The 18,478-nt window shown below is 42.3% G+C and overlaps 1 protein-coding gene and 1 long non-coding RNA gene across 2 annotated transcripts; both read right to left on the bottom strand.

Moving 5' to 3' along the window:
• Window positions 1-2,731: 2,731 nt before the first annotated feature.
• LOC125371673 (steroid 17-alpha-hydroxylase/17,20 lyase-like) lies at window positions 2,732-17,700 on the bottom strand. Its single transcript, XM_048399636.1, has 3 exons — window positions 17,645-17,700; window positions 5,027-5,154; window positions 2,732-4,700 (listed from the first exon to the last, which is right to left on the bottom strand). The coding sequence occupies exons 1-3, from the start codon at window positions 17,645-17,647 to the stop codon at window positions 4,490-4,492; spliced, it is 342 nt and encodes a 113-aa protein (XP_048255593.1). The 5' UTR covers window positions 17,648-17,700; the 3' UTR covers window positions 2,732-4,489.
• Window positions 5,406-9,326, bottom strand: LOC124136124. Its single transcript, XR_007222158.1, has 6 exons — window positions 9,076-9,326; window positions 6,901-7,490; window positions 6,387-6,599; window positions 6,125-6,243; window positions 5,805-5,919; window positions 5,406-5,624 (listed from the first exon to the last, which is right to left on the bottom strand). It is a non-coding gene; the product is annotated as an uncharacterized LOC124136124 (long non-coding RNA).
• Window positions 17,701-18,478: the final 778 nt, after the last annotated feature.

Below are 18,478 nucleotides of genomic sequence, written 5' to 3'. Positions count from 1 at the left end.
TCAACTGTTCATGAAGATATCTCTTCAGCAGGCTGCCCTTCAAGCACTACATGTATATGACAAATTCCCCATGCACTGTGTCATCATGGATGATTTTGGAGTGGTACTATCACTAATTCAAAAAGAGAATACTAGTACCACTAATGCCTCCTTGGGGATTCTTTTCTAATAATGATTTATGCATTTGTAAGGATACGGTCATCCTCACTGGCGCATATACTAGTATTTCACTAGATTTATCCTTCACAGACACCTACATACTCCACGTGGAAGTGGCCATTTTCCAATTATCCCTAAATCCATGTGATGCTACTTTTTCCTCAAGATCGATTTATTCAAAAGAAAAAGGATCTTTGCAACATTATGTAATAATACATTAAAATCCGCCATTAATGGTTCGGATGCTAATGTATTTTTTTGTGGATGGATTAAATGAAATTGCTGATAAATTTATTCCTACATCCTCCACTAGTCCACATATCCGTAAACCATGGTTTTACAATGCTCAAAAAGCTAGGGAGAAGGCAGAAAACTTTATTTTTACAAATTGTCTTAATATTTCAAATATCAGGAACCACCAACAGGAACCACCAACAGTTTCAACATATACAAATACCATTTCACCATGTTCAATTTGGGGGCAGGGTGGCCCAGTCGTCTAAGGCGCCGCCATTCGCTGTGCAGAGTTGCGTCCCTTGGGCACGCCAGAAACCTATGATTGTGGGTTCGAATCCCGGTTCGCCCCGATTATGTTTCTAGGTTTGTCAGCACCATACCCGTGCTCATGGGTTTCACCGAAATGGTAAACGTCTAAGACCTGCATCACTTCGAGCTTTCCTCCCCCATTAAGCTGTCACACCGTGATATAACTGGAATACTGTTAAAAGCAGCGTTAAACCCAACTCACTCACTCTCTCATGTTCAATTATGTGAATGTGTTGCGGTTGGTAGTCCATGATGTAAATTTCACAACTTGTGGCTGCCAAGACTCATCATGCTGCTATTAACCTGTTGGACATATAATCACAGGTGACTTTCTATTGTTGACAATAACAACCTTCGTCAGTTATTCAGGTATGGCCCAAAATATCGGGAGCAGCCTCCTACCAACTCGGATCACTTCTTTAAATTAGTTTGGGATGCTGTCAAACAAATTGGTCAAAGAGAAGATGAACCGCTGAATGGCTTTTAGAGTGAAGTAAGTCGTTGTTGTCATTGGTAGAAGGAACAAACTGGAAAAAAGGAACCGGAATTGGAATAAAGGTATTCAGCCCCAGCCAGCTGTGATCCAAAGCCTGCTGCCTTAGATGATAGGTTTGAAGTTGGTCCCACTGACAAGGCCCCAAATAAGATACCCATTGCATGTAAGCACAGCAAATATCAAATATGCCTCGTATAAGAACAGTGTGTTAACTGATGAAGAAATCTGTCAAAACCACGCTTCTATTCAGTCACCTCTTACAAACGAACATAGGTTAGTTGAGATATATTGAGTGAGTGAGTGAGTGAGTAGGGTTTAACGCCGCTTTTAACAGTATTCCAGTTATATCACGGCGTGTCAGCTTAATGTGGGAGGAAAGCCCGAAGTGATGCAGGTCTCAGACGTTTACCACTTCGGTGAAACCCACGAGCACGGGTATGGTGCTGACAAACCTAGAAACATAATCGGGGCGAACCGGGATTCGAACCCACAATCATAGGTTTCTGGCGTGCCCAAGGGACGCAACTCTGCACAGCGAATCGCGGCGCCTTAGACGACTGGGCCACCCGTGCCCCCTGAGATATATTGCAATACAGTATCCTTGGTAATGGTAATCCATGTGCAGCCTAAATGCATGTACTCTCTGTCACTTGATTAATTGTAGCCCCATTATACAAAGGATCGTACGTCACACAGTGATAAGGGAATGGTCCCTTGTTTTCAGTGATCCATACATGTTTTTCACCACCTTTTGCCTTTTACGCTAATGGCATCTGTTTCGATAGATACTGGAGACTGGTTATTCTCTGACATTGACGTTTTATATTTGTATTGCCAAATTAATCGTTCAAGGAGACCTTGACCAATAAAGTGCAATGCATCTTATTGCATTTGGCGCCATGCACCTTTATAAGTAATTGCTTCATGAAAACTCAATGAGGGCATAAGGGTTAGTGAAGTGGAATTACATCCATGGAAACATGTCAAACCGTCGGGGTATGATGCTTACGCAGACACTGAGCCTAACCGACCGATCCAATTTACACACATGTGGATCTAATCCAACCCGGTACCCAAGAGGTCACTTATTTTGGGCATAAGACAGAAAACAACACGGTGCCGAAATTCCCGACAATAGTAGCGCCAAGACGCCGTGCCAGGATCCTGTGGTCGATGGTTCAGATCCCACATTCGCAAAAAGTATTAACTGTTGTGCATCCTAACTATAACTGTGCTTGTATTTGTCACCAAATTCGTACAATTCTGACCTGTGTCACTTTGGGCTATAATCATTACGTCGCACCCCGTGACTCAGAGTGTTTTCAGTTTGAAAGGTGCATAATAAATAACCATGCATTATTCACATTCCAAATATTGCATGTCTAGCTATAGAATAACAACATCCAGCTCTAGTCTTGTCATCACTTTTGTCAATAGTAAATTAACAAATGTCACCAATGGTGGCGCACTATGACACCCCGTATCAACTCTTTGCCGAGATGATCGAGTTCACAAGGTAAAAGGAAAATAAGACAATTTGTTCATGTTTATTATGTAAGTAACTTACAGCAACTCCAATCTAAAGGTGTCTTGACAGGTACAATCGCGCATGTTCTTTGTACGAATATTTCAAAGAACGTCACATGACTTGCTAAAATATTGTTTGATCAGGATCAGGTTCACAGCATTAAGGCCTCAAGTACTGCTTTCAAAGTGTTTTATTGTAGACATGTGTAATTTTTTTTCCAAATTTGACACATTACTGATCAATATAATTCAATTCAATTCCCTATTTTGACATGTATCATATGTTGTCTTTTTCCAGGCGAGTATTTGCCTCGCCTTTGCATGTGTTTGTGACGGATACGACAGGTTGGGCAGGATACGCTCACCTTTTCATTAGCACCTGGTATCATCAATGTTAAAGAGAGATACTTATGATATAGTTGGATATGTACAATGGACTCTGCTTTGAGAATACATTTCTTATGGATCTTTTTGCTTTTTATTCGTAATAGATATATTCTTGTTGGTAAAAAGTAGATTTCTTTTCTTATTCTCTCTATAACATGACGTGTTACAAAATGGCAAGAGCCAAATTAGCTCTGTGACAAATATACAATCTATTTATAGTATGTGCTATCAAATTGATTTCTGGAACGTGGCTTTTCTCAGGTTTAGTTTACCTGTATATTTTCTTATTGCCTTATTACTATGCTTTTATTTACGTCAAGTTAATTTGCCAAGTACATTCCTTAAGAAGTATATACATATAGTCCATCAAGATAAAGCATTTGTATGAAAACTCCATCTCTAAAATACACACTCTCTCTCTATATATAGCTCAATTCTATTACCGTCATATATTCAATTCGAAATAAGAATAAACGGATCAATCCAATGGTCAATTTTCTTTCTCCTACTTCTGTTAACTAGGATGGATGACCTGATTCATATCATGTTCGTTACAATAACCATTCATTTTGGTGTTCTTTTGAGACGTATCTACATCGATCTGCGAAAAGGATAGAAATAATATAACCGGTACATGGACCACTTGCACAGAATAGCACTGTGGTTTATATTAAGTCCTCCAGCTGAAGTATGTCATAAATATGAACGAGGTCATAGAGGTTATTTTATGAGTCAAGTGAAATATCATGTTTCTCTCACCAAGTGACGGAGGAGATATTTTCACGAGTGGAGTATCTCCTTTTCCCCCGCCACGAGATGAGAGAAACATGGTATTTCACGACACACATGGAATAACCTAATTATTATATACTTATTGTGTAGTTGTCTTCCGGAAAATTAAATTATTTCATTACAAATGTAAAACCTTGAAAAGTAAATTCTCCCTACCTAGCACACAGGGACGGTTCACTACCGCTTGTTTTTAAAAAGTAGTTTTTTTCGTGTTTGCAAAATCTTAAAGAATATAAACAAAAGTATCCAAAACTATTTAGGGTCATGGAAATTCTTTATCATACATTTAGATATGATTATATACCAAATAAAAATGTAACAAAAAAACTTGGAGACCGCTGTTGAAAGCGAAAGAATACATGCTGGTCAAGTAACAAAAATGGCACTATGTGAAACGAACAGTCTCGATTGACGAGTTAAATGAAAAATTTACAGTTTATAACGAAACATTTTCGAGAAAATAACAAACGGCAAGAAGTGACCATCTGTCAATATTTTGACAATGGGCGCATTCACGATGGGAACTCCACCACTTACGATCAATCTCAAAGGATATGTGATAAAGTGAGCGTATTGTGGCTCTCAGTGTCTTGGTGTGAACTGTAGCTTGTAAGAAGGTGGTTTTAAGAAAAATGTAATCTCGTATGTACGGGGGTCGGATGAAGGGAAAGGTTCCGATGGATCACGAGTCAGGTCGAAGTTTTGTAGTATGGACGTCAGTCCAAGAAATATCCTTGCTCGGGCGAGATTCTCGCCAATACAAGATCGCTTTCCGATGCCAAACGTCAACAGTCTGCAATGAAATGAAACACTTGTTATGTACATTCATTTAAATACCTGGCATAAATGAATCTGTTATTTCGCATGTCCAAGAGTGGACTGTGTATAAGAAGTCTGCCAGAAACAACTTGTGTTGGAATATTCAATATTCGCCCATTGGTATGTCAGCATCATACGCATAGTCATGTCATCAATGCGGCAAACGCCTAGGACTTGTCCGTGTGTAAGCCTTCATTTCCCCATAGATATGATTTAACTGAAATTCTGTTCATAGCGCCGCCGTGAAACCAAACTCATTCAGCCTGAATCATAACTACGTCTTGTGCTGTACGTGTTTACCTATGACGTTTTTCATCCTCCGGTGGCAGCAGTTTTCCATGTTCATCCAAGAATCTGGTTGGATCGAATGTGAAGGGATTCTCCCAAAACGATTCGTCATGGTGTACTCGCCATATGTTGTAAGTAACCTTCATAAAGAAAGATTCAAGTTAATTTTGTTAACAATACAATATGCCCTAATGTAAAAACAAAATAGTTGTACTACATTATTCCGGGGTAATCTTATTAGGTGTATCAATCTTACAAGAGCAAAGGAAAGTATAAAAAAATGGGAAGGTGTATGTTAAAGCTATATTTGTCATAAAGGAAACTAATTCACGTATTTTGTCCTTCATTTAGTACAGAAACGTGTCATTGTGCCCTTCGGGATGCCCTTGCGTAGTGTTCCTTGGACCAGCTGCTCCAACAGGAGTGAAGTAGCGGTATAATTCTAGTTCCACTGCCCTGGTGTAGGGCATTTTGTTCCGGTCCTCCAAACCCGGAAGTCGGTCCTTCCCAACCACCCTCTGGATCTCTTCCTGGATCTTCTTCTGGACCTCAGGGAAGCTTACCATTGCCATAAGGGCAGTGTACATGGTTGGTTTTGTTGTGAAGATACCTATCCACACAATAGAAAATGGTAGTTGAATTAAAGAACCTGGCACCTGTGTACTGCTAAATGTGACTGGCTATGATGATCTGTCTTCAGTAAAAGAAAAATATACAAATTTCAATCGGTACAAACATAGATATAATTTTAGAAAGTCATCTATACATAATATTATTTATAAAGTATTACCTGCAATCAGGGAATCTATCAGAAGTCCTTTCACATTTTCCTTTGATATCTTTCCCTCCTCATGCTCTTTCAGAAGCAATGTGTACAGACAGTCGGGCATCGTACCCTTGGATTCCTAAAATATATATTAAATCCATAACAGCAGTGTGAAATCACCAAAAGCGCTGCATACTTTGCCTGTTTTATTACAGTATTCGATGAACATCTGTATTTACATGTGTTCTCAGTGTAGTTACAGTATTAGTTGTACTACAGACTCACTCAAACATCTTTTACTTGAAATTAATTATGAATTTCTGCTAATGTTTTTTGCACATTACCTTTGATATTTTGTCAACAGTCTCAGTAAAATAGTGGTAACCGACCTTCATAGCTTGACAAGCCCGTCTTAGGTTCGGCATCAACTTTGTACTAAATGGGACATTGTACCTTTGGATTCCTAAAATATATTTAATCCATAATAGCTTTTTTAAATGTATATCTGTATTGACCTGTGTTCATAGTACATTGTATAAATACAAATTAAAATATCTTTCACTTGACATTAATTGAACATTTTTGGTATTGTTTTGTGTGCATTACCTTTGATATTTTGTCAACAGTCTCAGCAAAATAGTGGTAACCGTCCTTTATAGTTTGACAAGCCCGTCTCAGGTTCGGCATCAACTTTGTACTTAACGGAACATTGTCCATGAAAATCTGATTCTTGAAGTTGAAGAGGTACTCAAAGTCAGCAGCAATTTTCTAACAAGCTTCCAGTGCCTTATGGCCAGGATCATATCTTTTTCCACAAATCTGAAATTATATATACACGTTGTGAGTGGCCACGGATGACTGTTACAGTCATCTATGTAATGAGATGTTGCAGAAGTGATCCAAGACTTTGTGGACAAACACAAACAATATGAGGCAGTTCACAGAGTTTATCCAACTGATCATTATTATGCCAGTTCACATGACCATGAAGCAGATCAAACGGACTTTCCAGTGGCTTCTGTGATTCCAGTAGCCTACTTTATTCAATGACCTAATTGCTTATCATTACATTGTTTCACAGATACTATTGAGGATTGTTCAGAATATGTCAACAACTTACCAATATCAAGATCACGTTGCTGACATACTGATTCAGGTCCTCCCACGGGTCAAACGAGACGCCATTTCGTTCTCTGCACTTGTTAATCATTTCTTGTATTTCTACTTGAGCATGATGCTCAACATTTTTCAGTGCAGTTCCATATTGTTTTATTCCTCGAAAGGCAAGTTTTCTCAAGTACTGCTGCCTGTCACTGGCCGTTTGGAAAATCATATCATGCGGTAGCAAATGCTTGCTAAAGTATGTGTTAGTCCTTCCACTGAAGACGTCAGCATATTCGGGAGAAAGAAGGAGGTCGTTTATAGTTTTAAGATTGTCCAGAATGACTATCGGCGTCATTAGCATATAGACGGTGAATATGCCATTGCATTGCGAACCCAAATGGGTCAGATCTTGTACCATTGTACCTTCTTTCAATTCGAAGAAATTTCCCAGTATTGGCAGTGGTTTTGGACCTGGAGGCATCTTGCTATACTTCCGTTGTCACTGATATATGTAGGCGAGAAACAGCACAACAGCTGTCACAAGTATCAACTCAGTCAACATCTTGCTTACAATGTCAGTGAATGTACACAGATTCTTGTGAATGCCTAAAACAGACAACGGAAATATACCCATGACGGACAAATTGAAATTTCAGAAAACATAACATCTGAAAGTGATATGATTCCACCGTAAGAACATATTACTTCCTTATGAAGGTGGTTAGAGGCATACACATTCTTTTGTAAAGTGTCACTGTACGCTTTGAATTATATTATTACTTGGTCCAGCGATACAAACTTACAGTTTCACAGACCTACTGGTTTCTTAAAACATTTCCATACGTGAATATACTTGTATGCATTTATAAGATCACACAAAACAAATTAATACATGAAAAAAAGTATGAGATTACACTGCTAGAGAATAAAACGAAATCAAATCCTCTAACTTTACCCTCATGAACATAAAAACACCCAGCTGGGCCGAACTGAACACCGGGCAGCAGTGAGTTGAGGGCGCTAAGGTCACTGGACCATGACGGGCTTGGTTTTACGACCCGGTGACACTCAGCTCAGATTAAAACATGCCAGGGAGATAAGTTTGTTGATGCAGTATCGTAAATGGGGTTTCATGCGTCGCTCCAAGGTCCTTCCCAGCGCGTGACACCTTCGTTACACTCTCGGTAACATCGCTGCCACCAGTGTGGGCGCGGCCATTACAAGAATCTTGAAATTTGCCCTCTCACCCCAAATGTATTAACGTTGATACTTTTGTTTATGTCTTTGGGAATGCCATCATATTTCATTTTGAAAAGGTTTGCGACTGACCATGTTTTCCAGATGAATTTACTTTGTTGTTTGTATCATCAGATTGGTTCGAGATTGCAGACTAACGGAAAATCAACCAACTTCTCCCTTACATTCTTACTATATCAATAACACGATAGTTTAAATGAAACAGAAATTCAAATTGACAAACGAAGAAAGTAATTTAGCAGCGATATGTGTATTCGGCGTCACGACAGTCGTCACTTTGTAAACATAACGGTCGTTCGGTTGCGAGTTCAACCCAAGCATGGTTGTGGCCACCTATTCACAGTGGGGAGTTTTGACTGGTGGCAGCGATAGTATAGAGAGCTCCTCACGGGCTATTGCTGTGAGGAGCTTGGCGTCGCTCGTGAGGTTGTTTTATACCACTCGCTTCCGGCACATGGTATAAAACCTAACGCGGGACGCATTCATTACTGTGACATGTATCACTCTTGATGCTGCTCGACTATACTGCTTTAGACCTGGGAGGAAAATAAATAATTGAGCGAGAGAATATATCCCTTATACCATCTGACGAAGAAAACAGGCTGGATTTCTGAGCGGGAGAATAAAAATCTTATACCCTGCCACGCGTGAGTGAGTTAGTAAAATTTGTTACGATTCAATGAAAGTCACGTGGCACAAATAAGACTGAAGTAGATTGAAACATGTCTGTATAATAAATTCGTTGTGGCAATACCACTTGGGGTGTATGTTGTTTATGCGTCCCTCGCTAGGTTAATACCTGCTCGTGGCACAAAACCTAACACAGGTTGCATACAACCAAGTATATCCCTCTGATCCTGCTTCAAAATATAGTATCATGATTCGGCTCAGAGGAGTCAAATGCATACATATACAACATAATACAAACACTTACCTGTCTTTGTCTTTGTTCGTGACAACCAACAAAATGAACTTCTTTGAGCTTTGTTTGTGTTCCGATGTTTGGCCCCTAATACATGTGAAGGTAGACTCGCAGCAGACTGTGCTTGTTGACTGTCCCCAAGTGTGCAGAGTGTAAATGTGCACCCTATTTATAAACCTCAGAGCTGGGAGGGAAATAAAATTTCAAGGTTAGGACACACGTGTACTTTTCGTTTTGACAAAGGCTTATCTAGTCATGCCTAAGGTAACTAGAGTGCTTGTGTGAGTTAAAATTTAAAGTCACATGGCAATATTTCAGCCATATCGTGACTTTAAAAAGCCATGCATTAAAATTATATAAAGAAATGTCGTCGAAGAATAGTTTTAACAGCAAGTAATAGATCGCAAATTTTACTTTCAAACTAGCTATAGAATATTACTTTTTATCAGATTATGACAGAAGACACAACACATAAAGAGCTATGGATCATCAACAACTAAATTTAGGTTACCACACTCGGGACCATGGGGACTTACAGTACTTATGCATCCCGCATGGTTCCCCATCAGGATCTACACCATCTCTTCAACTGCTCGTGATTGTTGACAAAATTAGCCATAGATTAAGGGACACAGATATTCAGCGGTTAAATAGTGGTAGAAATAAGCATAATTTGAATGACATTGTCTTACATATCATTTATTTTACACTACTTCAACACCCTTCGAGGATACAGCCAATCTCAAGTTATGACTTTTTTTTCTACCAACGATAATTTCTTAACATATGTTTCAAAACTTATCAATTAATTATGTTTCTTTAAAAAGTAGAATAATAAGATGAGGGTTTATATCATTAAACGATCCTTTAAACATGAGACATAATACATATTTATTCCTTGTGATGGGTGAATCTACACAGCCTAGCAAAACAAGCCTGACTGTGATTCTCTCTTCATAGAACAGAGGATCATAACCTTTCTAGAGTTTTCGGAACAGTTAGTTATTAACTGTTATGTGTTATTGAAACCACTGTACCTGAGCTGCAGAGACCTTTCAGGTATTATAGGCGGCCGGTGGGTATTTGGGCGACCATCCAGCACCTGGGATGGCCGTATTTAATTATATTTGTTAAATAAAAGCGACAACAATATTTTCATAAGCATAAGATAATCTGCTAAAATAAAAAGTCCCATTGTGGGAAGCATGTGTTTATGAATCACTTTCAAATAGTGATGATTTCTCCGGTGGGCATACCTTCAGATGTGATCCATAATAAAGCCTCGTCAAAGTCCGATGAATCCGCACCGCATACAAGTGATGACCGGAACATCTACGACCATTCCTGTCTTCAGGAAACAAGAGTCTATGCAAAAAGGAAACGCCCGAATAGGTAACCGAAATAGTATGAAGCGGGTAGCCAAAAACTAGAACTTACCTAAGAGCGAAAGCAAAACGCAGTAGAGCCCTCTAATGTGATGTGATATACACAAGAGTTCGACGGGCCCCGCTCGGGGTATCGAAGAATCAGCGGCGTCGGAGGCAATATCTACGACCATTTCCAAGAGCGAATGCGAAACGCAGGAGAACCCTCTTGTCTGGAGGTGAGGAACACCAGAGAGGTCGACGGGCACCGCTCGGGGTATCGGGAAATCAGCGGCGTTGGCGTCTGCGTCGGTGTCAACATCTACTACCATTCCTGCCGTCAGGAAACGAGAGTTAATGCAAAAAGTAAAACACGGATAGCTGGCAGAAATAGAATGAGGCGGTTAGCCAAAAACTAAAACTGACCTAAGAGCGAATGCGGAACGCAAGAGAGCCGTCTTGTCTGGGGTGATAAACACCAGAAGGGTCGACGGGCCCCGCTCAGGGTATCGGAGAATCAGTGGCGTCGGTGATAGGTGACCTGTTGGGCTACAACCAGGGACCAAAACTGTGAACGCCGGCGACATCTTCCATGGCTACATCACGGAGGTAGTGGTTGGCGAAGGCGGTGTCCGATCGCCAAGAACAGGCTTCCATGAGCGAATGGATGGAACAGTTATACTGTGAAGAGCCATCGTAAATGCGATCGCCCTGATTTCGTGTGGGTTGATAGCCTTGGGGCAGGCTTAAGATCGTCGTAGAACAACCTTCAGTGCCCTTACTGGGCATAATAACGAGCCTCCTCATCCTCGGCACCCACAATGGACGAGGGGGTAGGGGATAATGAATGATCTTTCAGACTGTCCTGGGAGTTGATTCTTTACTACGAAGTACCAGCACGGTCCATGATGAACGGCGCCCTGGGTACCGCGTTCGAACCGGACACGGGAGACGTCGAGGGCGTGGAGCTCATTGCCCCGACCGGCAGTAGCCGAAACCAGTAGAAACACCGTCTTCTTCCTTATGTCGTAGAAGGAAGACGTGTGGAGTGGTTCGAAGGGAGCCGTCCGAAGAGCGTTTAAGACCACATTCAGACCTAACGCAGGCGGTCCGAACTTGGCCTTCTGGTCTTCAAGACGGAACGACCAGGCCTGTAGTTCGGGAATTTTCGTCATTCTCCGATCGTCCGGAATGGCAAGAACGGAGCTTGCGACCAGGAATGTGGAGATGGTAGAGCCCTTCAACCGACGGGGGCTGCGCAAGGAACTGCGGTGACACGGTCATCGGATCCTGCTGTTTGTCTGAATAGAATACCTGGAACGAGCACCATTTATCATCATACAGTCACCGTGTAGATGGACGGTGGGCTGAAGCAATAGCCTTGGCCGCTCTAGCCAAATAGCCCTTGGCACATGGGGCTTTCTGCAGATGTGCCAGGCGTGCAGACGAAACCGTTCGGTTTTTAAGGTGTGGCAACCGACTGTGTGGATGGAGCACACCGGAAGTTCCAGGGGTTGTCTCTCGCGATGTTTCGGGGGTCGATAAACCAACTTCTGGCCGGCCACCAAGACGCGACCAAAATAAGTGTCAGATGCCGAGTGGCCTGGATCTTTGAAGAACCGTGGGAGAGGGAACCGGAGGCGGAAAAGCGTACGCGTGTATTCCTTCCTAGGAAAAACTGAAGGCGTCGATTGCCAAAGCGGCCGGATCCGGCACCGGTGAAATATAAGCTGGCAGTTCAGAGAAGTGGCGAACAGATCGATGTTTTGGGTGTCGATCGTTTGACATAGTCTGGCGAAGACCTCTGGGTGGAGCTTCCATTCGGTGGGAACCACCTAGTTAGGCCCGGACAGAACCTGTGCCAGAACATGCTCTCAACCTTTTCTTAAATTACAGGTCCAGGCTGACCACCAAGTCGAAAAAGCGGAAGGTCTGGTTTAGCGGGGATGGAGAGTGGAGAGTACCCTGATTCCCCAAACACCACACCATGGTGATGTTGTCAATGGACATGATCAACAGGGCGTGACCGAGAATTCTCTGCCAGCAAGTGACGTCCTGGATAAGCGCTTTTATCGAGAGGCTGTTGCTGTGCCAGTGGTGTTGATCTCCGGATCACAGTCGGTCACAGCGTGGGCTGGTGTGGGCAATCCGAGAACACTAGCCACTGACAAGGTTGAAGTGGCAGTGGAAGAGCGGGAAGTCATGGTAAATGAGGTCGTCCACAAGAAGTTGAAAAGTAAGCAACAGTGGTCTTCGATCGTGTACCGTCGGGACGATACATGGAGAGGTGTGCTCGCCTGCGACCCATATCCCATGTAGGCGAAATAAACCAGCTCCACAATCGACCGCCGAGGCATCGACGTAACCGGGTAGTCGGAAGTCCAGGCAATGTGTCCATAAGAGAATGAGGAAGTCTGTAAAACTGTGGTTTGGGTAGATCGCACCGTACTGCACGAAGTAATATGATCGTTTCCATCCCCTGAGAGTCGTATTAGCGCTCCTGTTCTTATATCGAGGTGCCGATGAAGGACAACTAGATACAAACACGATACTAGGCATGTTATCAACAGGGGTCGATGGAACGGTCGTGGGACGAAGTAGAAAATCGACACTGTATCTGGTAGCCAAGTCTGAAGATATAAAGATGTCGTAGTCTAAAAGATCAAACCGTACAAAGGAAGGCGATCTTTTTCATCCCTTGAACGCCGTATAGGCGCTATCGTTCTTCTAGCGAGGGGGCGTTGAAACGAGGTACCTCGCTACAGCCGTGTTGGCAGCGGAGGTCTATCGTTTCCATCATCTGTGCATGGATGGACTGCGACAGGCGTCTGGTTGAGTGGTTGCACCATGCATACATGTAAGCATGCAAACCAATCTGTAGAAATACATTGCACCTCTCGCCATGGTCAGTTGACCTATATTCCGATCGGAGTTGTTGACAGTCGGCGTACTTGACACGTGACATGTAAATCACTCTGCGCAGTAGCCGAGAAAACCGCATTGGAGCCGGAAATGAGGTGCAATCTTCACACACAGACAATCCTCAATGAACTGTGTGGTAGACAAACAAGTGGTGTACCCCAGTCGTCGTCGAATGGCGGGGCCGGTGCAGAGCGATATGATACACCGTGATATGCGAGGCCAGTTAACTATAATCCCGAGTGGGTACCTGGTAGCCTATGACGAAGGGGTCAAACAGGCTTAATGAGCCTAACAGTGAAGATCTGCGAGTTCTGATACAGACGCTGTCGACCAGAAGCTCTGTTTCGATGGAAACCCGAAGGTCATCTTTCCGAAAGCATGGCGCTTTAAACGTCGGGGTTAAGGAGAACGTCGCCAGTGGGCAATTTGAATCAGACCAAATGACTATTGGTTGAAAAGATTCCTTCCAGGAAATTGAACGATAGTCACGATCCCGAAGACGAACAGGAGAGCAGCTACAGGAGCGGCGACAATTGAAAGACGTGGTTTCACCGTGTGACGATCTATGAGATGTCAATAATAGTAGCAGATGTCAGTGGCGCCGGAGAGGCAATTGCCGATTGCGTCCCTTATGCCGAAGCAGAAGATCGTTTGAGATATTCAGCTTGTTGATCTTGGCGCCCGAGAGCTTGAGGCGCCGGAGAGCTTGAGGCGCAGGGAAGCATGGCTGAGAAACTCAGACGCCGGGAGCGCCGACGACGCCGCTGTAGAAAGACCGCAGTCTCCGAGTTGTAAGCCATATCAGGGGGTCGTTGAGTGAGGTGTGTCGAAGGAGTTGAAAGAGCACAGTGACGAAGGACTGCAACATCGGCACTGCGTTGTGAAAGTACAGGGCGTCGTACAATCACGGCAGAATGGGCGGCCCCGACCAGATTTGTTCCCGCGGCAACAAGTGCAGCGAGGCAGAAAATCTGGAATTCAAGCAAAACATAACTACATTTGTATATGGCAAAACCACGAAGTACGGGAAGCACAATGTAACTAAAAAACTTTGTATTTTATTGAGAGCAAACAATTACGCTAAAAGGTAGCGAAAAGGCAAAGCTTTAAGCATAAAACATGATACATAAATTTAATGTATAACCTAAGCTAAAGAAAGAATTCAAAACGCAGAACACGAAATTACGTGGCAACTTGGTGAATGGCAAAAATGGCGGCCGGAAAGAAACAATGTAGCAGCATACGATGAATGTAGAAACACGCAAAATATAGAAACAATAAGCTTTAATTTCCACAAGGGATACAAAATACGTTCGTCCGTGGAGGTGACAAAGCAGTTATGTGTTTTGATGTGACGTCATGACTTCCGGGTCACGTGCCGACTGTGAGAGGGCGCTGCTTCCTGTATTGGTTGGGACAACTTTCTTCAGCAGCTGGATCTCACACAGTTCGTCTCTCTGACAAAAGACAGCAGTACATGCAATACGGAGTAATGCAGGATAAGTTAAAAAAATAGAACTATACATGTATGGAGTGTTATGATTATAAACGTTATGCTTTGACATGCAGTTATACCCATAACATGGAACTGGTCTAATGTTGTGCTCGGACAATGTCTGAAACCTTAGTTATGGCGTTGTTGCGCATTTGTACCCTCATTTTAACAGGCAAAAGGAGCTATTGTTTCACAATATCCATCCGTTTCCAGAGTGACCTTGATAACCTTGGCTGTAAACAGAGTTCTCAAAAATTGACTAAATACTTCTCATAAAACCCTGTCACCCATCACTTGCTGATAAGAGATGTGGGGGTCTTTGTTCCAGAATAGAATACACACCTAAAATACACAACGAATACACCAATACATCATTTCACAATAAGCAGATAACCTATATAATTTCTTCTGAGTGTGAGAAACAGAATTTAGCATTGCCGCTCCTCTTGTACCATAGACCCAGGTGAGACAGGCGACCCAGTGCTGCCTTACAACGCATAGCTAATGATATGACCACAAATCCTTGGTTTGACATGCGCAGAAGTAAAACTGCGCATATGCATCCTGATATCGTGATCTTTACATATAGGCTCCAAACAATAATATCACATCATAATAACAATTGTTTACTTGATTGCAAAATAACTGATTTGGATATTTCAAATAAACCTTTCCACAAAAGGACTAATTAGAAAAAAAAAAATCTTTGTTGTAGATAGTTCTCCCCCCAAAAGGATTGTTTCGATCCATCTTTAAAAACGAGATGACAACTGATACTGACTAAACACACTGGATTTGAATATTATCCCTTTTTGGAAATCAGTCTAAGTTAAAAATAAACTTGTTTAAAAGTCACATGCATATTGTTAGCTGTAACCATTGCAATCAGTTACTATGTAGCTACAGGTCTGTATAAACTGTACAGGCGAAGTAAAAGATGATACCCACAAAACATACTTGATTTAAATAACATCCCATGTTGGAACTTAGTCCAAGTTAAAAATAAACGTTTTAAAAGTTTAAATATGCATATCGATAGCTACAATCACTGCAATCAGTTCGTATGCAGATACAGGTATACAACTACTCTGCTGAACATGAAGGACAATGACCGTATACGCGATGGTAAACTGGGCGTATTGTGGCTCTCATTGCCTGGGTTTGCACTGTAGCTTGTACGCAGGTGGCCGTATACACGATGGTAAACTGCGTGTATTGTGGCTCTCATTGCCTAGGTTTGCACTGTAGCTTGTACGAAGGTGGCCGTATACACGATGGTAAACTGGGCGTATTGTGGCTCTCATTGCCTGGGTTTGCACTGTAGCTTGTACGCAGGTGGCCGTATACACGATGGTAAACTGCGTGTATTGTGGCTCTCATTGCCTAGGTTTGCACTGTAGCTTGTACGAAGGTGGCCGTATACACGATGGTAAACTGGGCGTATTGTGGCTCTCATTGCCTAGGTTTGCACTGTAGCTTGTACGAAGGTGGCCGTATACACGATGGTAAACTGGGCGTATTGTGGCTCTCATTGCCTAGGTTTGCACTGTAGCTTGTACGAAGGTGGCCGTATACACGATGGTAAACTGGGCGTATTGTGGCTCTCATTGCCTAGGTTTGCACTGTAGCTTGTACGAAGGTGGCCGTATACACGATGGTAAACTGGGCGTATTGTGGCTCTCATTGCCTAGGTTTGCACTGTAGCTTGTACGCAGGTGGCCGTATACACGATGGTAAACTGGGCGTATTGTGGCTCTCATTGCCTGGGTTTGCACTGTAGCTTGTACGAAGGTGGCCGTATACACGATGGTAAACTGGGCGTATTGTGGCTCTCAGTGCCTGGGTTTGCACTGTAGCTTGTACGAAGGTGGCCGTATACACGATGGTAAACTGGGCGTATTGTGGCTCTCAGTGCCTGGGTTTGCACTGTAGCTTGTACGAAGGTGGCTGTAAGAGAAATTTAATCTCGTATGTACGGGGATCGGGTGAAGGGAAAGGTTCCGAGGGATCAAGAGTCAGAACGAAGTTTTGTAGTATGGACGTTAGTCCAAGAAATATCCTCACTCGGGCCAGCTTCTCGCCAAGACAAGAAAGCTTTCCGATGCCAAACGTCAACAGTCTGCAATCGAAAAAAACTCTTGTAATTATGTACAATCAATTAAATACCTGTCATATATGATTTCGGTATTTCGCATGACTACGGAAATTGTCTGTAAGGATCCGACGATCTGTATTACAATATTCGCCCCTATTATCCTCCTTGGTATGTCTGGTAAACATTTAAGTTCTGTCTATTTCTGAGCCTTAGTTTTACTGAAATACTGTTCACTACTGTGAAACTTTACAACCTGATTCATAACTACGTTAAGTGCTATGCATGTTTACCTCTGACGTGTTTCATCCTCCGGTGGCAGCAGTTTACCATGTTCATCCAAGAATCTGGTTGGATGAAATGTGAAGGGATTCTCCCAAAATGATTCGTCATGGTGTACTCGCCATACGTTGTAAATAACCTTCAAAAAGACAGATTCAAATTAATTTTGTTTACATTGCAATATGTCCTAATGACAAAGAATATATTTGTACAACAGTACTCTAGATTAATCCTATTATGCATAGCAATTTTATGTATATTTGTTTTAAAGAGCGAAGGACAGTAGCAAAACGGTTATTATTGCAAGGTGTAATGACTTTGTAGGGCATCTTAGATAACCAGTCGGTAACAAGCAGGGGGGAAATAATTTTGTTGTGAAGGAAACTATTTACAGATATGTGGCCTTTCATTATTACAGAAACGTACCATTGTGCCCTTCGGGATGCTGTGACAATTATAGGTACAGTCTTGCGTAGTGTTCCTTGGACCAGGCGTAACAACAGGAGTGAAGTAGCGATATGATTCTAGTTCCACTGCCCTGGTGTAGGGCATTTTGTTCCGGTCCTCCAAACCCGTAAGTCGGTCTTCCCAACCAAAGGAGGCGCCATTTAGTTCTCTGCATCTGTTAATCATTTCTTGCAGTTCTACTTGAGCATGATGCTCAACATTTTCCAATGCGGTTCCATATTGTTTTATTCCTCGAAAGGCACTGTCACTGGCCGTCTGGAAAATCATATCATGCGGAAGCAAATGCTTGCCAAAATATGTGCTAACTCTTCCACTGAAGATATGAGCATATTCAGGAGAATAAAGGAGGTCCCTTATGATTTGGAATTTGTCCAGTACGATTGCCGGCGTCATTAGCAAATGGACGGTGAATATACCATTGTATTGCGAACCCACGTGAGTGTGATCTTGTATCATTGTCGCTTCCTTCAGTTCGAAGAAATTACCCAGTATTGGCAGTGGTTTCGGACCCGGGGGCATCTTACTATACTTCCTTTTCGATTGATATTTGTAGGCGAGAAACGGCACAAAAAGCTGTCCCAAGTATCAACTCAGTCAACATCTTGCTAACAACATCAGTGAATGTACACAGATTGTTGTGTATGCCTAAAACGGAAATAAGGAAAAAAACCTATGACGGACAAATGTAAGTTTCAGAAAACATGACAACCGGAATTGATATATTTCCACCGTAATAGCATATAACGTTCTTGTGGAGGTGGTTAGAGGCATGCATATTCCTTTTGTAAAGTC

The sequence above is a fragment of the Haliotis rufescens genome, unplaced genomic scaffold, assembly GCF_023055435.1.
Source record: "Haliotis rufescens isolate VD_foot unplaced genomic scaffold, xgHalRufe1.0.p SCAF_2, whole genome shotgun sequence".
Taxonomy (NCBI): Eukaryota; Metazoa; Mollusca; class Gastropoda; order Lepetellida; family Haliotidae; genus Haliotis; species Haliotis rufescens.
The sequence above is the reverse complement of the archived record's forward strand: the minus strand, read 5'-3'. Positions and strand labels throughout refer to the sequence as shown.

Excerpts from the sequence above, each read along its gene's own strand:
- LOC125371673 (XM_048399636.1), bottom strand. Across the intron at positions 4,701-5,026 it reads GAGGATGAAAAACGTCATAG|ACTGTTGACGTTTGGCATCG; the intron begins GTAAACACGTAC and ends ATTTCATTGCAG.